Genomic DNA, 18,952 nt, shown 5'->3' on the forward strand with positions numbered 1-18,952 from the left:
TAACAGACCCCAAAATAGAGGTATATGTTAATGTTGGAAGTAATATGTAATTCATGTGTGTTTGTGTAGGAGTTCTCAAGGAGTTGGGAATCCCCCTTTCCTCCCGTAATTATAAAAAAAAAAAAAAAAAAAAAATCACGGCGACATTGCGTCCGTATAATAGAGAGATCCGGATAAAGGGAGGCCGGATAAGAGAGGTTCAACTGTATGACTGAGTATCCTGACATAGATGTAAACTATTGCCCAACGGTGATGCTGATATCTGTGCGAACTAGTATACTAAACATGTCTGGAAAGACAAACTTTTGATACAACATCAAAATAAATCTCTTAGCACAACCTACAGGCAGAATGGTGAACAACAAAAACAAAAGAAAAAAAGGAGTATACGTACTTTATCATCTCAGGCAAGGAAGACTTGTTCAGTAAAATATACATTAGAAATTACAAGTAAATCAGTAGTACTGTGTTAAAACTTAATTCATAAAATGTCTGATATCTCTTAGCTATTGCTTTGGAATACAAAAGAAATCAAAGGATGGTTTGGTCTAGGACCTGACATGTTCATATTTGTTACAAAGTCACATAAGTAAAAAAAAATACCATGAGCTATTGACAAGGTACCATACAAAGTAGCCCTATTACACAGTGCTTTAGCTGTCAACATAATTATCAACAATACATGCACAATGTACATGATACTTGTACTTCTTCTAGACTGACAGTTGTGAACCAATGTTATATGCATGGCCATGCTTGCTAATAGTACAATATTTGCAAACACTGTAAAAGTGGATATTTTCGAGTGACTAATTTTTCGCACTCAGCCGGGCAAGAAGATTTTCACGTTTTTAATTCCGCAGAATCAAGATGTCAACTAGGTGTAACATATGTCAAGCAAAAGTAGTCGCGTGATTTTATTTTCGCGCTGGTTTCTGGTTGCGCGAAATGCGCAAAAATGTCAACATTGTGAAAATTTCCACTTTTACAGTAATGTATTGGCAGTTGTGAATGTTACAATCGTATCAGGGCAATTACCCCCAGAGGGCAATTACCCCCCCCCCCGCTAAATACTGGTTTGTGGTAAGGTTAGAGTAAAGATTAGGGTTAGGGTTAGGATTTGGGTTAGGGTTAGGATTAGGTTCAAGATTAGGATTAGGATTAGGGCCAGGTGAGGTCTGGGGTAATTGCCCAGGGGGTAATTGCCTTAGACCCTTTACAATGTATATGCACAACCATACACCATACTCGCTAATAGTACACTATATGCAATTAACCCATTGAAGACGAGTCCCGAGTATACTCGGGCAGATGTCTATAGCAAAATAAGCCCGTCCTCAATGGGTTAGTGTGTAGACAAAACATTCACAAAAACATTATCACTTTCACTGTTCACTGCTACAGATAGCTGAGGCTTTCTCATGCCTTGTTCACTGGGGATGTTTTCAGTTTTACTGCCTCCTTTATGCCCCTGTCACACTTTGCTGGATAGGCCCACTGTACAAAAAACAGGCGATATTTTGCTCATCCGTTGTTTAAATCGTCAATCGATGGACAAAGTGTAAAGTTTTCGTCATAGAGGAGTGTGTCTTTAACCATGGATTTGACTTAAAACTACCTTGGTACCTTTGTATATTGAGGCTCATAAATTCATTCGACTGATTTACTCCAGTGTGGAAAAACAGAGAATCACTGTCTTGTGACTGCAGCCAAACAAACATGTATATTATGGCAAAATGGTGTTCACTTTGTGTTTCAACAAACTTGGAAGATGTTAAGGTGGCTGCTGTATAGGTTTAATGTCTGAAAAATGACTGCCTCACTATTAATACATGGGGATGCCAACCTTACCAGTGCAGCATCCATAGGGCTGAAAAGGCATATACATATTTGTTGTTTCTTTGTTTTTATTTTGCTGAAAAATAGTGTTTTTACCTTCACTGCAAGACACATGTATAGCAATGTATAGCAAAAAGAGAGAAAAAAAAAGGAAAAAGGTATTGCAGCATTTTTGGCAAAAAATAATACTATCCTGTAAAATAGTACATTGTATCAGCATGTCTGAATACTTGTACATTCACATGAGTTAAAACAAATTCATATCATTATGCATACAGATAAGTGATATCTTAGTTCTCTAGAAAGGAAACATATAATGCACAACAATGAAGTCTGGATTGTCAGAAATGGAAAAACACATATGTGACCCGCCAAAACAAAAGGATCCTAAAGTCGCTGACGGCTAAGCTGAGAAAATTGAGTTTGAAGTCAGATCATCAAAATCGGTCAAAACCACCGAATTTCTATTTTTGGCATGATTTTTCAGTGTAATGTTTTGTCTATCATCTGCCGAAATTTTGAAGCTAAATGATTAAAGGAAAGGCAAGAAATTTAGGTTTTTCTGGGCCATGATTTTGTGACTTTCAATGGAACAGAAACGTGTCCGAAGAGTTGGATTTACCGCCGCAGATAGACTCCGCCCCTAGCAATGAGGGAGTGATCTCATTGGTCAGAGCGTGGCACCCTGGTTGATGATTGGTCATGGGTAGACCGCTGGCGCTAAGCTTGAATGAACATCGCTGAGGTTGCTATGAGCAGACCTTCTATTGTCAAGAGGTGAAAACTGTCGTACTTCCCCTTGATCACGATTGCGTCGGAAAGAAAACTTGGAGGCGGTTTTCTCGAAACGCTGATTTTCTAGACCACTCGACATGGTCTCCTAAAATCCCCAATATCTCCGCAACCGAGTATGTTTATGAGAAGTGTTATATATGAAATTAAAGCTGAAGAGTAAGGGAATAAAGTCATGTCATTTTCAGAAAATCGTCCTCCCCCGACTTTTGGATCCTTTCATTGTAGCGGGTCACATATACTCTTTAAATGGACAGCATGTCCGCTTTGGCACATCTACTTTGTGTGCTTGTCAAGTTAGATCCACGGCTGCCAGCCAGGGAAGAGTCTGGACAGGTTTTTAGGATCCCTAGCCTCCTGGATCAAGAGACTAACCTGGCCCTCCACACTCAGGGCCACTCCATCCTCCAGCCCGCCAAGCTTCTGTCTCAATCTCATCAAGACTCGCTCAGCGACTTGATTCACGTCCTCTCGGCCATTTCCTGCGCCGTCATCATCGTCGGGGAGAACGTCGTGGGTGTCGGCCCCGGTGGCGTTGAGCTCTGAGGCCTCTCCAGCCTCGTTGCGGTCCAAGGCTTGTAAGGCTAGGGCCCGGGAGGGGGACATGGTCCAGGTGTAGAGAGGATCGTACAGCAACACCTGATGAAAGGAGAGGGACCAAGAGTTGTTAGTGTTCGTGGCTAAAGTGTTCTAATGTGTAGAAAAGATATCAAAACTCTGTTTCATACACACAAAAGAAACGATGCACACACACAATACTAGAAACACTTGTGCAGGTGAAGTGCTCTGTAATTTTCACAAAATTTGTAATGTTTTTATATTCATAAATTTGGTATGAGGAGTGCACACAAAAGTACATGCTTACCTTTGTTTTCACGTGTAATAATCTGAATGATATTCAGAATCACGATGAGGCAAACACCAATCTTTATACAGTGCACTCCCATTATGACGAACATGGTTATAACGACATTCCAGTTACAACGAAGTCAAAATTCAGGCTGCAACATTGTCCACTCTATGTATTTTTATTGTTTGTTTGTTTGGTTATAACGAAATTGCGATATAACGGAAGAAAACTGCGGGTCCCGAAGACTTCGTTATAATGGGAGTCCACTGTATTCATGACAAACCCAAAAGTTTTTGTCGGTTTTTTTCCTTTGTACCAGAATGATAAAGACTGAAGCAGGGAGTGAAGGCCATCCATGCGGGATATTTACAGTGTACTACTCTATCATGGCAATTCTTACATTTTGCATGTTACATTTAATTAGTACAAAGAACTGAAGTGGATACCTTGGGAAATGCATAAAAGTACGTCTAGATACACTTTCATTATCAAACAAAATCATGAACAATGAAAGATCACTATAACTGACCCTGCACATAAAAAGTGTGAACTTGTACAATACAAGACTGGCAATGGATATACAGTGTACACACCTCTACCACTGTCAACAGTGCTTCCCTGGAATTGTGCATCACTTCCATTGTCTTCTCACTACACCTGTGTGACAGAGAAAGAGTGAAAAAGTAGTATAAAAAAAGAGTCAGGAGTCAGAAAAGGAGCCAAAAGAGGAGATTGTACCAAGGGTCGTGATTTGGTAACACCAAACAAACTGGCATCACAAGGTTAGGCATCAATGCTTGATTCACATGCTGAAATAATCAAACTCTCATAAACTAACAAAGCAATTTGAAAAGAAAAGAAAAAATGTTTCTAGTTCTAACCAACCAACTTTTGCCTCTATGTGTATATTACTTGTAGAATCATTATGTGCTACATCATCACAACAAACATCTCATGTGGGGCAAATATTTTGGGGGAGGGTTTAACCCTATTCTAACTGGGGGGGTCAAATTGACCCCTCCTCGACGTTTCGCGCCACAATTTCGCAACGCGCAAAGATTTTGCCGCGTCGTTTCAAGACTTTTTTCATTGAAGTCTCCCGCATATTTTGAGACCAAATTTGCGACGTCCGGGTACACCGTTCTGAAGTTACGTAATGTTTTGCATATGCATGTCAACCAAAAAACAGCTCAAATTCATGATATCGTGTGCAAATCCAATGCAAATTGTGTTTTTTGGTTAAATTGATATAAATTAGATTATTTCAACTTTTAACCATTGAAATTAATCAATTCTAGTGAAGATAAGCCTGAAAAAGTGCCTGCAACAGATTTTGGCAAAAAAAAAACAATAGAAAACAAAAGGTCGAAAAAACAATAAAACACATAAGAAATGAACAAAACAATAAAAAACAAAAGAAATTGATTTCGATTGTGCTAATTTTTTTCAAGAAAATTGTTTGATGTGTCTTGAGGAATTCTGACACAAAAATTTAGCAATAATCCAGTCTTTTTAATGGAGTTATAGGTGAAAATATGATTTCATGCACAAATTTGCATAATTAATTTATTAAAAATAGAAAGGCAATATTTTTCTATTGTATGACCATGTTATCTTGTAGTTTACATCCAGCTCTATCTTCAGGCAAAATTTCGCGGCGATCGCACGATCGGCGGCCGAGATCTGAAGGGGGGGGGGGGGGGGGTCAAATTGACCCCCCCTCAGTAAAAACTTGGTCTCAAATAGCCCAGTTAGAATAGGGTTAACAGACATGAATTCACCAGGTGCCAAGCTTGAAATCAAATATTGATTTGTGTATACTTTTCATAATCTCTGAAGGGCAATGTGATGACGCACCATATACCACACCCACTGTTGGTCTGAACTGAACCCCCCCCCCCCCTTTTTTTCACACGCATGGTTTTGTCTTCTGTACATTAGGAACAGGGAAAACAGATTGACACATTATTGCTCTGTGCATAGACTCATTACACATGAACTCCACGCAATCAACAGAGGCGTATCCACAAATTCCGTAAAGGGGAGGTGCCTTTACAAAATTAAAGGGACTGTACAGCACTGGTTGAGGTGAGGATTCAGGTTTATAACATTTTTTTTTTTTTGGGGGGGGGGTGAGATAATGAGAAACCTCTTATGAAATATGAAAGAGCATGTACCAGTAATTTCAAGAAGGATTCAATGTTAATTTGATGAAAACTGGCCTTGAAATGGCTGAGATATCAAAACAAGGCATTAGCAATATTGTGTCTCGCCCACTTGCGAAAATAACCACCTATACAAGAATGTGAATGCAACATTTGTTTCCTGGTAAACTGCTTCCCACATTTGCAGCAAATATTACATGAATGTTTCTGGAGGTTCGCTCTCAACTGGAATGACTTTCCACATCTATTACATGTATACGCCATATTGCCATAAAATAAATGGGCTCCTTTGTTGCCTAAGAGGTAGTGCCTGCCTGTAAAACCTGTGAAAAACTGAAACAAACAAATAAGCCACTTTAAACAGACAACATCAAAATCAGGTGCAAAATAGTGACTTTTAATAAATTTGCATAAATGTGCATGAGTTATGTTTGCATAAATCTACATCAGTAATGCTCACACATGCTCACACAATTCTGTGCACAAGTTAGGAAGCCTTCACCAAGAGTCTTGAAAGTAAACTTTAATGTATGACCTCAAATGACCTTTGACCTTATCCTGTGACCTCTTACAGCACCATAACATGCAGGTGTCCCCAGTGCATCCATCACCCAAGTTTGATTGCCATTGTAGCAACATGTGTCGAGTTACGTGTGATAAGAGAGTCTTGCAAGTAAACTTTAACGTATGACCTCAAATGACCTTTGACCTTATCCTGTGACCTCCAACGGCACCATAACATGAAGGTACCCCCAGTGCATCTATGACCCAAGTTAGGTTGTAATCCAAGCAACCTATGTGAAGTTATTTGTCAAAAGTGAGTCTTGCAGGTAAACTTTAACGTATGACCTCAAATGACCTTTGACCTTATCCTGTGACCTCCAACGGCACCATAACATGAAGGTACCCCCAGTGCATCTATGACCCAAATTAGGTTGTAATCCAAGCAACCTATGTGAAGTTATTTGTCAAAAGAGAGTCTTGCAGGTAAACTTTAACGTATGACCTCAAATGACCTTTGACCTTATCCTGTGACCTCCAACGGCACCATAACATGAAGGTACCCCCAGTGCATCTATGACCCAAATTAGGTTGTAATCCAAGCAACCTATGTGAAGTTATTTGTCAAAAGAGAGTCTTGCAGGTAAACTTTAACGTATGACCTCAAATGACCTTTGACCTTATCCTGTGACCTCCAACGGCACCATAACATGAAGGTACCCCCAGTGCATCTATGACCCAAGTTAGGTTGTAATCCAAGCAACCTATGTGAAGTTATTTGTCAAAAGAGAGTCTTGCAGGTAAACTTTAACATAGAAAAGAGAATCTTGCACATTCTCTTTAATATATGACCTCAAATGACCTTTGACATCATCACATGGCCTCCGACAACACCATAACATGAAGATACCCCTAGTGCTTCTATCACCCAAGTGTGGCTGCCATTGCTATAACAGTTGCCAAGTTATGGATCATAAAGAGAGTCTTGCAGGTAAACTTTAACATTTGTGACGTCGACGGACGACGGACGGACGACGGACGGACGCCATTTGGATCCCTTAGTCTCGCCTTCACCTCCGGTGGGCGAGACAAAAAGCGATCCTAATATAACTCACAGGCCACAACTTTCATTAGGATCTTCTTGTTTGATTCCCCATAGAATTCTATGCTCTTTAACATTTCATAGAGTGGTTTCTAAATATCTTGCAAAACGTTACAAGCTGAATCCTCACCTCAAGCAGTACTGTACAGTCCCCAAGGGGAGGCACATGCCCCCTTTTTTTCCTTTTTATTTCTATGTTTCAACAAAAATAAAGAGGGGGTGTGTGCCCAATGCGCCCCCAGCTGGATCCACCACTGGTAATGCACCCATCAGGGTAGAATCTGAGACTAACCTCCTGAAGACACCCTCCACACCGGCCACTCCCATGGCATCTACAAGATCTCTCGTCAGACGAAACGGAACCGTCTCAGGAGTGGGCAGATTGCGACCCTGCTCAAAGGCAATTCCTGCACAGTATAAAGAGGAGGACAGTTACATCTTGCATCAAATCACTGTCAGTTTGTAAATATCACAGAGAATATGAAATAAAATTAAAGACAGGGTTTTTCAATCAGACTGATTTGTATTTTTTTTTTCCCCATTCAAAAAACTATTTCAACCTTTAATGATGGGGAGGCTGAATATCTGCTATCTCAGAGAAACATTTTTCTTGGTTTAGCCCGCTGAGGACGGACTGATTTTGCTACAACACACACTTCCCATAGACGCTTGCACGAGTACACTCGGGACTCATCCTCAATGGGTTAAGGGAGAGGTATGAAGTTTGAAGGAAGGAGTATATGCAAACAATCATTCCCGACTGTCTACATCACTGAAGCTGAGCTGTATCAGACAATTCTGGACCCTATAGCATAAAAAAAAAAAATGAAATTGATCATACGCCAGAAAATGAAATGTAAGTCGAGCATTAGCCAATCACAACTGAGTATTCAGAGGCTTGTGATTGATTTGCGTTGATTGATTTGATTTACATTCTGATTTTAATTTCTATGCAACAGGGCTCTGTTTTGAATTTGATGATCATAGATCACGACGAGGCCACACAACTTGCTTGTATTAGTAAAGGCGAAAGAGTCAAAGCTATAAATGTTAGAATTTGATGTCTCACAGTATATACAGTGTACAATGTACAAGTAGTTCTGAGAGCTACAGTGTATTAGTATCAAACAGATGACTATAACTGAATATTTAATCTTGGTACACTGGATTGAACTCTTTGGATGAAATTTACCCACGTAGCAAGACACAATAAACTGATTCAACCCTAACAACCAGATCATTTAAAATCTGCACATAAAATAAACAATACAGAAACATAACGTCACACTGTCAGTTCTATAGACTTATTGGATACGATTATACATCTCAATATCATGACCATTTATTCTTTTTAATGTGAATGGCTTCATTTTGGTTCTAGTCACTCACAAACTTCCAAACTTTCTTACCCAGGTCTATGTGCACCAGTTCCGCTGTCTTGCAGTCAATCAAAATGTTCTGTACGTGTCTGTCACCAAGCCCAACAACATAGCCCACTGTCAACGCAAAGGAGAATAGAACAGTGTGACTGTTTTGAGTCATTATCTCCACTCCTGTATACTGCATGTATAATATTCAGACATTTGGATAACTTATCATAATGAGAAATAGTCACATGAGTGGCACGGCTAGTGTATTGTCGTCAGATATCTATTACAACTCATTGCAAAACATCCCTTTTCACAAAGCAGCTAATCTCAGTCAAAAAAGAGATAGTTAGAAAAGGAGCAAGAGAGAAAAACAGGCAATAGAAAAGGAGTAAATAAGGAGATGAAGAAGACAAAAACTGAAATGAACAGAACAGCAGAAAGACAAATTCATACAGGTAGGCTGAAGGGGAAAAGGCCAGAAACTGACAAGAAAGACAAGACGGAAATGACTAAATACACCGGAGAAAAAAAAAAAGTCTCTGTTACCATGAATTTCACAAGTTTATTTCCTTAGAACAGCATATCAAATAATTTGTACATGTTACACTTCTAATTAAACTATAACACTGTTTCCATATATCCTTAGTTCTCCTCTCATACCTATAGATCCTGTTGCAACGCTGCGTGTGTAGCTGAGACGTTTCTCAAACCAGTCGGCCGGGTCAAGGAAACGCTCCAGGAAGAAATGGTGAAAGACAGGTTGGAAATATTTGCACACCTTTGAGAATTCCCGATACTTGGTACTATAGTCACCTGCCTGATGAGCAGCCTAAAACATTGGGAAGATGATTTGGTACAGAAATCAAACATGTGGCTCATTCACAGCTGAAGCAAAATGCAGGAACATTGCAAAGACAAAGAAAGAATAAAAACTTAAGAAAATAAAGGTGATTTGGCCAAACTGCTTGTCCTCATTAAGGACACATTGTCACTGACATCAGAAATAAGTCTTCGAAGGTCGTAACAATAACAAGGAGATTAAAGATGTGGAATCACTACAGTGGTGCTTACACCTCCATTCTGGAGTACCTTCACATTTGTGAATAAATATGAAACAGCCATAAGATCTACTTTCAGAGTCACAAACATCTTCACATTTATGGTAAGTTGAATGTGACTGTAAAAAATTATGGTAAAAATGTCTCATTACGAAAAGTCACATGCGCAAAGCAAGCAACATGGGGCATACGTAAAAACTATAACGCCTCGGCTATTTTGAAATTGTACGGGGGGGGGGGGGGGGCTGGCTTATTTGCCCCAACCCCCCCCCCAAAAAAAAAAAAAAAAAAAAAAAAATCTCTGCCGTTGATCAAGCAATCGTGGCAAAAATTGGCACTCACATTGCCCACTATGTGATGTCCAAGAATGAATCTTTAATTTTTCCTAAAACACAGTCATTTTCTCTAAATTATGATAATTATGCTAATTCATGCATTACATTTTTATTTTTTATCTTTTAAGTTCTTAAACCCTGAATAAAGCTTCAAATGGGCTAATTTTTGTTCAAATATTCCTTATAGTATCATAAAAAATTTAGGAGAAAATAACTGCAGTATCAAAATGAATTTCTTATGCATTTTATGTTTTTTTCAATTTCTTACGTACTTACATGTATGTGCACAAAATATGAAAGAAAAAAGTCATGCAATTTCAGCGCAAAAAAATTTTGCATGTTAAAATGATCTCAAAAAATGTCGGGGGGGGGGTTGGGCACTGTGACAAAAGTAGAAACGCTTGTAATCTTCAATTTCACTTTGCAAGGAAGACATTCAAAATCAACTACAAATGAATTCATATTTTTTCCAGTTATATTTGATTATGCCTCAGCCCAAACAGAATTGACCAGCGCAAGCTATTCTTCCCTTTAAATATCTATTTATGAGGTCTACGACACATCAAACTTCGTATCAGGACAACTCCCCCGGAGGACTAGTCCCCCGGGGACTACTCCCACCTGACAGCTCCCCCGGAGGACCACTCCCCCGGAGGACGTCTCCCCCGGAGGACTACTCCCCCGGAGGACGTCTCCCCCGGGGGACAACTCCCCCGGGGGACTACTCCCCCGGAGGACAACTCCCCCGGGGGACAACCCCCCCCGAGGGACCACTCCCGCGGAGGACCACTCCCCCGGGGGACCACTCCCCCGGGGGACCACTCCCCCGGAGGACCACTCCCCCGGAGGACCATCCCCCGGGGGGCAACTCCCCCGGGGGACAACTCCCACCTGACAACTGCCCCGGGGACGTCTCCTTGGGGACAATCCCATAACTGAACAGAGATGTTTCTTATTCGTGTCCTAGAAATTAAAATTGAATTCATCTGTGTAAAAACAGTATTCTTTTTATACAGAATTTAAATTAAAGTTAACGTTACCTAAGACACGTCCATCTTTATAACAAAGTTTTTGAAATCTCAGCACAAAGTATTTACTTTTGTACACGCTACATGTAATGTCGAAAAAAGTAGAAACGCAGGTCCATTTTATCACTGAAAGTTGGTCAAGAGATAAACACATTGACGGAAACACGCTTTTGAGGGGAGAGTTCATTCCTTAGCATGTACCTGTTATTCTTCATTATTTTATAATATTTTAAGAAGTCCATTCTTTGATGATTTTCCTTTTCTTTTTGCAATTCATGATTATGATAAGGAATATGTTAAATGAAAGAAAGATATTATTCAGAGGGGTGAAGGCTCAAATTTTTTAGTTTCTTCAGTTTGTCTCCCTCTACAAAGGAATATGTTGTTAGAAATACCCTTTTAAAGGGGTTATGATTTTCATCTTAGATTCTTATGGTAGTTACTATCCTATATGTCACTGTCAGTAATACTTTATTGTGCAATTTTCGTTTGTTATGTTGACTGTGAATTTATCTGAACATCATTACAATTCTTAATGTCGGAGAAATAATGTCGGAGAAATAATTGACAGAAAAAAATATGAATATTCTGTGCCTGAAAAGACTTGAAAGACTTGTAAAAAGGTAATATCTTCCAACAGCCCTGGGAAAGCACACCCGCACGACCAACACAAATCTCTCAACCACAAAGATGGGATGATTCGAGTTTCAATTAATTGAAAATTGAGTTTTGTTTCACACAGTTTTATTCGATAACGTTTGAACATGGAAAACAAAGAAAAAAATGTCTAGCGTAAGAGTAATTGAAGTTAGTATGCAAACAACACTTTTGCACGTAATGGTATACCGGAGATTGTGGTATCAGATAATGGTACACAGTTTACAAGTGACCAGTTCAAAGAGTTTGCTTGTCAGTACCAATTCAAGCATGTCACGTCTTCATCACTTTCTACATAGCAATGGGAAAGTTGAAAAGACAGTACAAATCGCAATGTCTAATGAAAAAGGCAATGAGAGATGGAACAGATCCAGGTTTGGCATTTCTTGACTATCGGAACACACCGATCGATGGGCTGGATGCTAGTCCTGCACAATTGTTGATGCAGAGGAGGACAAGGACCACCCTGCCAACAGCTAGTCAGCTGCTGAAACCAAAAGTAATAAAGAATGTGTAAACAAAGCTGACCAAGAAACAAAAGTGCAGTAAAATTACTTTGATCAAAGCGAAAAGCGTTGTTGTTTCAAAGACAAAGTTTCCAAGAAGTTGCATAGTGGAATGTGAAGGAAAAATGCTCCTGTCAAAACAGAATAAGTTTATTGACTTCAGAAGAGGTAGAGCGGAAAACAATCCTTAATGCAACAAAGCTAGATGACTCAACATAATATCGTATCACAAGATCAGGTCAAAAATATGGACCAGTGTAAAAACTTATCTATTTTATAGGATAGATACCGGAATTTGACGGGAAATGAAATGACAATGATCACGGGATTGTGATAATGTTTAGATGTTGAACTATTCATCTGGAGAGTAGAGTTGGTTACATTTTGAGTGCAATAAAAGTGTTTCATCTAACTTATCAAAAGTAACAGCTTTGTCGATTATTATAAGAGAAACAATGATTAACGTTTCTTCAAAGACAAAAATAACACATTTCTAAAAGTGAACAAAAGTACAGTTTACAAAACAATCACAAGTATTCCTCCAAGTGTGAAGAGCGGGATTGAACTTACGTCGTTATAAGAGTGCGTTGTAATGTGTCATACAAAGCCGTGATATCTCAATATTGAAGTGAAGTGTTACTCACTTTACAAGTATCAGTAATGTTTGTGTTTATAAGATGTGTTGCTATGATTACACATGTAGTAAAGTTGAATGTAAGATATAAGATATGGCAAGTCAAACACGCCCATACAAGACGTATTTCCATTATTACTCAAATAGGACAAGTATATTGTGTGAACAACGTATCAAATAATTGCCATGATAATCCTAAAAAGACAATGGCTTATTAATCAAGTTTCAGTGGTAGTTGATAAATGAAAAAATCTGTGTGAAAAAGAGAAACTTTACTTTTCTAAAAACAGAGAGATGCCAAATGTTTGAAATTAGTACAGTTTGAACGCAGAGACTAGTGCCTAGCTATGCAGCACCAACCAATCCCCACAGAGATGATGCTGTTGCTATGCTCTATAGTTACCCCTCTCGAGAAACCCCCGAGGTAGATGTACTACCTCAGCAAACTTCCTTACTTGCACCCAAGACCTAGAAGAATAAAAACATATCAACCTATCACCTGCGTGTTAACAAAATGTGCACATATTCTTTTTGACCAGTGTCCGTTTCTTCCCTTGGGCATCCAATGCAATCGATATCGCTAAAGCATTTGCATTGTTCAAACTCGTCATGATTGTAATACAATAAATTACTGCCAAGATCGTGTGCTTATTCTGACTGATTAAAGGAAACAACTAAGGAACTCTCTAAATAACAGGCTAAATATTACAGTCGTCATCCCTTGATATCTCTTAGAGATGGGCTAAAGAGGATGACATTTTCAGAACATGCTCATCACACCTTAGTTTGATGACTTTGTGCCTACTGACACCATTTTTGAAAAAAAAAAAAGAACGAAAAATGCGAAATCCAGGGTGCCCCGGCCGAAAAGCTGGTCGCCGTTTCGGCTTTAAAAATACATTTCTGGTTATAACTAGGCTATTTTTTGGTCAATTGTGATGGTTTTGGTGTCTAACCCCATGTTTTGGGGGTCAAGGAAATGGATTATAATGATAATTTTAGTGTAAAACCTAATCTTCCACATGATACTAACCTTTTGCCCATATTTAGGCATAACATTTCCTTGCCTTTTACCCCTACCCCAACTGCCATTTTTTTGCATTTTTTCTGTATTTTTTCAAGTAGTATTGACTACCATACTCTTAATAACAAGTTCTAGCTATCAATCTGGTGTTTTCTACCAACAATAGTACAGCAAGGGTTATGTTATACGTGTGTCATGCAGATACCGGTATGTGGCTGGTGCATTCAGGATGCATGGTAACTGTGCAACCAGTGCTAATACTGTTTCTGCATTATAGTGCCTAATGCCGGTTGGAAGATATTACCTTTTTACACGTTCAAGTCTTTTCAGGAACAGAATATTCATATTTTTTTTCTGTCAATTATTTCTCCGACATTAAGAATTGTAATGATGTTCAGATAAATTCACAGTCAACATAACAAACGAAAATTGCACAATGAAATTACTGACAGTGACATACAGGATAGTAACTATCATAAGAATCTAAGATAAAAATCATAACCCCATTAAAAGGGTATTTCTAACAACATATTCCTTTGTAGAGGGAGACAAACTGAAGAAACTCAAAAACTTGAACCTTCACCCCTCTGAATGATATCTTTCTTTCATTTAACATATTCCTTATCATAATCATGAATTGCAAAAAGAAAAAGAAAATCATCAAAGAGTGGACTTCTTAAAATATTATAAAATAATGAAGAATAACAGGTACATGCTAAGGAATGAACTCTCCCCTCAAAAGCGTGTATCCGTCAATGTGTTTATCTCTTGACCAATAATTTTCAGTGATAAAATGGACCTGCGTTTCTACTTTTTTCGACATTGCATGTAGCGTGTACAATGGTAAAAACTTTGTACTGAGATTTCAAAAACTTTGTTATAAAGATGGACGTGTCTTAGGTAACGCCAACTTTAATTTACATTTTATTTAAAAAGAATACTGTTTTTACACAGATGAATTTATTTCTAATTTCTAGGACACACACACACACACACAAAAAAATCTCTGTTCAGTATGGGATTGTCCCCCAGGAGGCGTCCCCGGGGCAGTGGTCCTCCGGGGGAGTGGTCCTCCGGGGGAGTGGTCCCCCGGGGGAGTGGTCCCCCGGGGGAGTGGTCCCCCGGGGGAGTGGTCCCCCGGGGGAGTGGTCCTCCGGGGGAGTGGTCCCCGGGGGGAGTTGTCCTCCGGGGGAGTTGTCCCCCGGGGGAGTTGTCCCCCGGGGGAGTTGTCCCCCGGGCCAGTTGTCCCCCGGGGGAGTTGTCCTCCGGGGGAGTCGTCCTCCGGGGGAGACATCCTCCGGGGGAGTAGTCCTCCGGGGGAGACGTCCTCCGGGGGAGTTGTCAGGTGGGAGTAGTCCCCGGGGGAGTTGTCCTCCGGGGGACAAGTCCTAGACCCATCAAACTTATACGAACAGGTGTGTACACATGCAGTCTTCATTCACATTGACTTACAGCCATTTTGCCTCTACACTGCGTAGCCGACCAGTCATTGGGCCTGTAGCGTTTGTGAGCCCCAATTTCAGTGCGTAAGTCTCCCACCAGGTAGAGTCCTAGAGGCATAGTGCCTTCACACCATTCCAGGAGACCACTCTTTTGGCAGAGTGGCACCACCTGTTAAGAACCACATGTAGGCAAATCCTTAACCAAAGGTCTTATTAAAGGTGCATTAAACAACATTCTGTAAAAAGATATAAACAATGTTAAAAAGGCATCTTGCACACATTACTAGTATGCCCTACTCTTCAGTTCATATGCACTATCCTTCACTTTTTTTTCCTGTCAACTCTCTGCATAGAGACTTCTCTTTCAAAGTTATGAGGAGATAACGCACAATTCCTTACTACGATCATTACAATACTCAAAATTGTGAAAATCATATAGGGATGCCAATGGTGCCTGTGAAATGCTTTGAATTTATCTGGGTAAAATGATATAATGACAGTCCTACTGCACACATCATGTGGCACTTTGTAGCTTTAGAATGGTTCATACCAAGACAACACAACAAAATGTGAAGTTGTAACTGATAATAAATTTCAAACGGAATGTCACTTGTGCAGCTTGGAACATACATGCACATGGAATATTACAGTTGGATTACACTACAAGATCAGCCAAGTCTTTTCTCTCTTTTGAATGGATGTTTAAAAAGTTTACATCTTCTTGATGGGCAGTCATGTGTTAAGACATGTTAATAGCAGAAAAAAAAAAATGCTCAAAACTGCTTATCCAATAGTGGCGGGCCAATGGAGTAAAATGGTGTCAAAAGGGGCCTGAGCTTTTGATCCTAGCAGAATCTTCGTCAGAGGCAAAATGACAAACAGGCAGGGAAAGCAATCACATATAAGGACTGCACACAACAGGCACAGTCTGGGGAGGGCTAGGGACACAGAACAATGAAAACAAAAGGGGAGGGTTGGAGGTCACAGGCAAGGAGCCCAACAGGTGAAGGGGGGGGGGGGGGATTAATGCAAGGGGATGAAGGATGGGGGATTAATGCAAGGGGATGAAGGATGGGGGATTAATGCAAGGGGGTGAAGGATGGGGGATTAATGCAAGGGGGTGAAGAATGGGGGATTAATGCAAGGGGGTGAAGGATGGGGGATTAATGCAAGGGGGTGAAGGATGGGGGATTAATGCAAGGGGGTGAAGAATGGGGGATTAATGCAAGGGGGTGAAGGATGGGGGATTAATGCAAGGGGGTGAAGGATGGGGGATTAATGCAAGGGGGTGAAGGATGGGGGATTAATGCAAGGGGGTGAAGAATGGGGGATTAATGCAAGGGGGTGAAGGATGGGGGATTAATGCAAGGGGGTGAAGGATGGGGGATTAATGCAAGGGGGTGAAGGATGGGGGATTAATGCAAGGGGGTGAAGAATGGGGGATAAATGCAAGGGGGTGAAGGATGGGGGATTAATGCAAGGGGGTGAAGGATGGGGGATTAATGCAAGGGGGTGAAGGATGGGGGATTAATGCAAGGGGGTGAAGAATGGGGGATTAATGCAAGGGGGTGAAGGATGGGGGATTAATGCAAGGGGGTGAAGGATGGGGGATTAATGCAAGGGGGTGAAGGATGGGGGATTAATGCAAGGGGGTGAAGAATGGGGGATTAATGCAAGGGGGTGAAGAATGGGGGATTAATGCAAGGGGATGAAAGACAAAAGGCATTTCATGTGATTGTTGTCCTTACATGTTTTTTATTTTACCTCTGACAAAGATTCTGCTAGGATCCAAAGCTCAGGCCCCTTTTGACACCACACTTACAATAATTATGTGTACTTATGTCATTTTACTGATTATTGTTATTTTGTACATGTCAACATGTACATGTACATGATTGTACATGACATCCCCTGATCATGAGATGATCATTAAGCTCACCTTGTAGCGCCTTATTTGTAGCTTCCTACGATTGGTTTCTGTGTTCCTCCTCAGGAGCTGGTTGACCAATCCAAACACTTGTTGCATGACTGCATCTTGTCGCAAGTCATCATTGCCCTAACAAGGGACAAAATATTAAAATTACAAATTAATTCTCAGTGGAGATGAGAAAAGTATCCCTATGAGACCAACACAAATGTATGGAAATGGAATGAAAAATACAAATCAAACATTCAGAAGAAAATTAAGCAAAACCTCATCTGCCAGAGAATATCTTGGCCAAATTACTCCAAGGCTTTGATCTGTATTCAGATACTTAACTATGCAATCTTGCTTTATAATAGAAAAGAACAGAAAGTAAGGTCAGCAGACAATGATGTCCTCAATGTAAGACATTACTGTAAAAGTGGAAATTTTTGCAGTGTCAAAATTTTTGCTCATATCGCGCAACCAGAAACTACGTATCGCAAATATAAAAAGCATGCAAATATCTTTGCTTCCTATATGTTGCAGTAGTTCATGTCTTGATTCCGCGGAATTGAAAACACGCAAAACTAATCTTACCCAGTCGCCTGCAAAAAACTGAAATAAAAAACACTCACGCAAGAATATCCACTTTTACAGTCAACCTGATGTGGGTAAAATTTTTATCTTCATGAGATACACAAAACTACACAATATCTGAAAGAAAAGATTGAGCATAATTTATTTTTTATTTTGATAGTTTAATAAAATGGACATGCCTACAAAATAAAAGGCCTTTAAATCACCTTCACATTCAAGTGCCCTGAGCAATAGTCAAAGCCAGTTTACAAGGAAAAAAACAGCCATTTCATTGTTCCACATCTCACACACGAAATCACAAAGAGTCAACCAGAATTAAGTGGTTGGAGTGCTTGTCGTGAAAGCTTCAATTATAACATACTGCACACAAAAAAAGGTCTTGTCTGAGTTTTCAGTGCAATAGGCCAATGTTGGTATTCTAATTGTATTTTCCTCCGAATGAATATAAACTTAATAAATCTTAGTCTAAAAAGTATCTGATGGAAAGCTACAAAATAATAAGATTGAATTATGATGCTCTGCATTCCTTCACCCTACAACATCATGGTTGGTTTGTTATAAGTGTACTGAAGGAGTGTCCTGTTTCCATGGAAACTGATAATTTCCAGAATTGCCTCCCTGTGTTGGATGATGTCATACCTTCACAAGCTGCCTCCTTTTCACCCCATCAGATCCCATGCAGGAAATAATCTTGGGTAGGTTCAAGCCCCCCGCCAGTTTGAACGTCGGCTCAAAACCTTCCACATATACCATGTTGTCATAGCGACATGACGGGTCCACTTCCAGCTCCAGGGTGGGCAGGGCGACATGATGGAGGGACTGCATCTGGAGGAGGGGCTGGTTGGTGGGGATTCGGATCGGTCCTAAAAGTCCATGGAATGGACAATAGATCACGAAAAAAAAAATGAAAGAAATTGTCAGCTTCACTGATAGATCATCAATCTTTCATGGTTTTTTTTTTCTCATCAAAGAGCCTGACACAACTCACAGACTAGTCTCCTGCATCCAGAGGTTCATAACCTACCACAAACTTTATCATAAACACAGTATGACCTATGAATAAGCAAGGCTGCACACTAACCCATTTTTTCTACTGGACTGATCTGTCTGTACCTATCCAGTTTTTCAATTTTCTATTGGTAAATT

At 40.0% G+C, this 18,952-nt stretch overlaps 1 protein-coding gene across 1 annotated transcript in view; it reads right to left on the reverse strand.

Annotated features, from left to right (window-relative positions):
* Positions 1 to 2,723: 2,723 nt before the first annotated feature.
* LOC140242867 (serine-protein kinase ATM-like) overlaps positions 2,724 to 18,952 on the reverse strand; it is a 70,190-nt gene continuing 53,961 nt past the window's right edge. The window contains exons 49-56 of the mRNA XM_072322613.1: positions 18,446 to 18,669; positions 17,243 to 17,359; positions 15,314 to 15,472; positions 9,280 to 9,448; positions 8,659 to 8,745; positions 7,542 to 7,656; positions 4,075 to 4,138; positions 2,724 to 3,270 (exon numbers count right to left, since the gene is read on the reverse strand). Coding sequence (XP_072178714.1) covers positions 2,929 to 3,270; positions 4,075 to 4,138; positions 7,542 to 7,656; positions 8,659 to 8,745; positions 9,280 to 9,448; positions 15,314 to 15,472; positions 17,243 to 17,359; positions 18,446 to 18,669 — 1,277 coding nt within the window. The 3' untranslated portion in view covers positions 2,724 to 2,928. The remainder of the gene's footprint in view (positions 3,271 to 4,074; positions 4,139 to 7,541; positions 7,657 to 8,658; positions 8,746 to 9,279; positions 9,449 to 15,313; positions 15,473 to 17,242; positions 17,360 to 18,445; positions 18,670 to 18,952) is intronic.

The sequence above is a fragment of the Diadema setosum genome, chromosome 19 (genome assembly GCF_964275005.1).
Source record: "Diadema setosum chromosome 19, eeDiaSeto1, whole genome shotgun sequence".
Taxonomy (NCBI): Eukaryota; Metazoa; Echinodermata; class Echinoidea; order Diadematoida; family Diadematidae; genus Diadema; species Diadema setosum.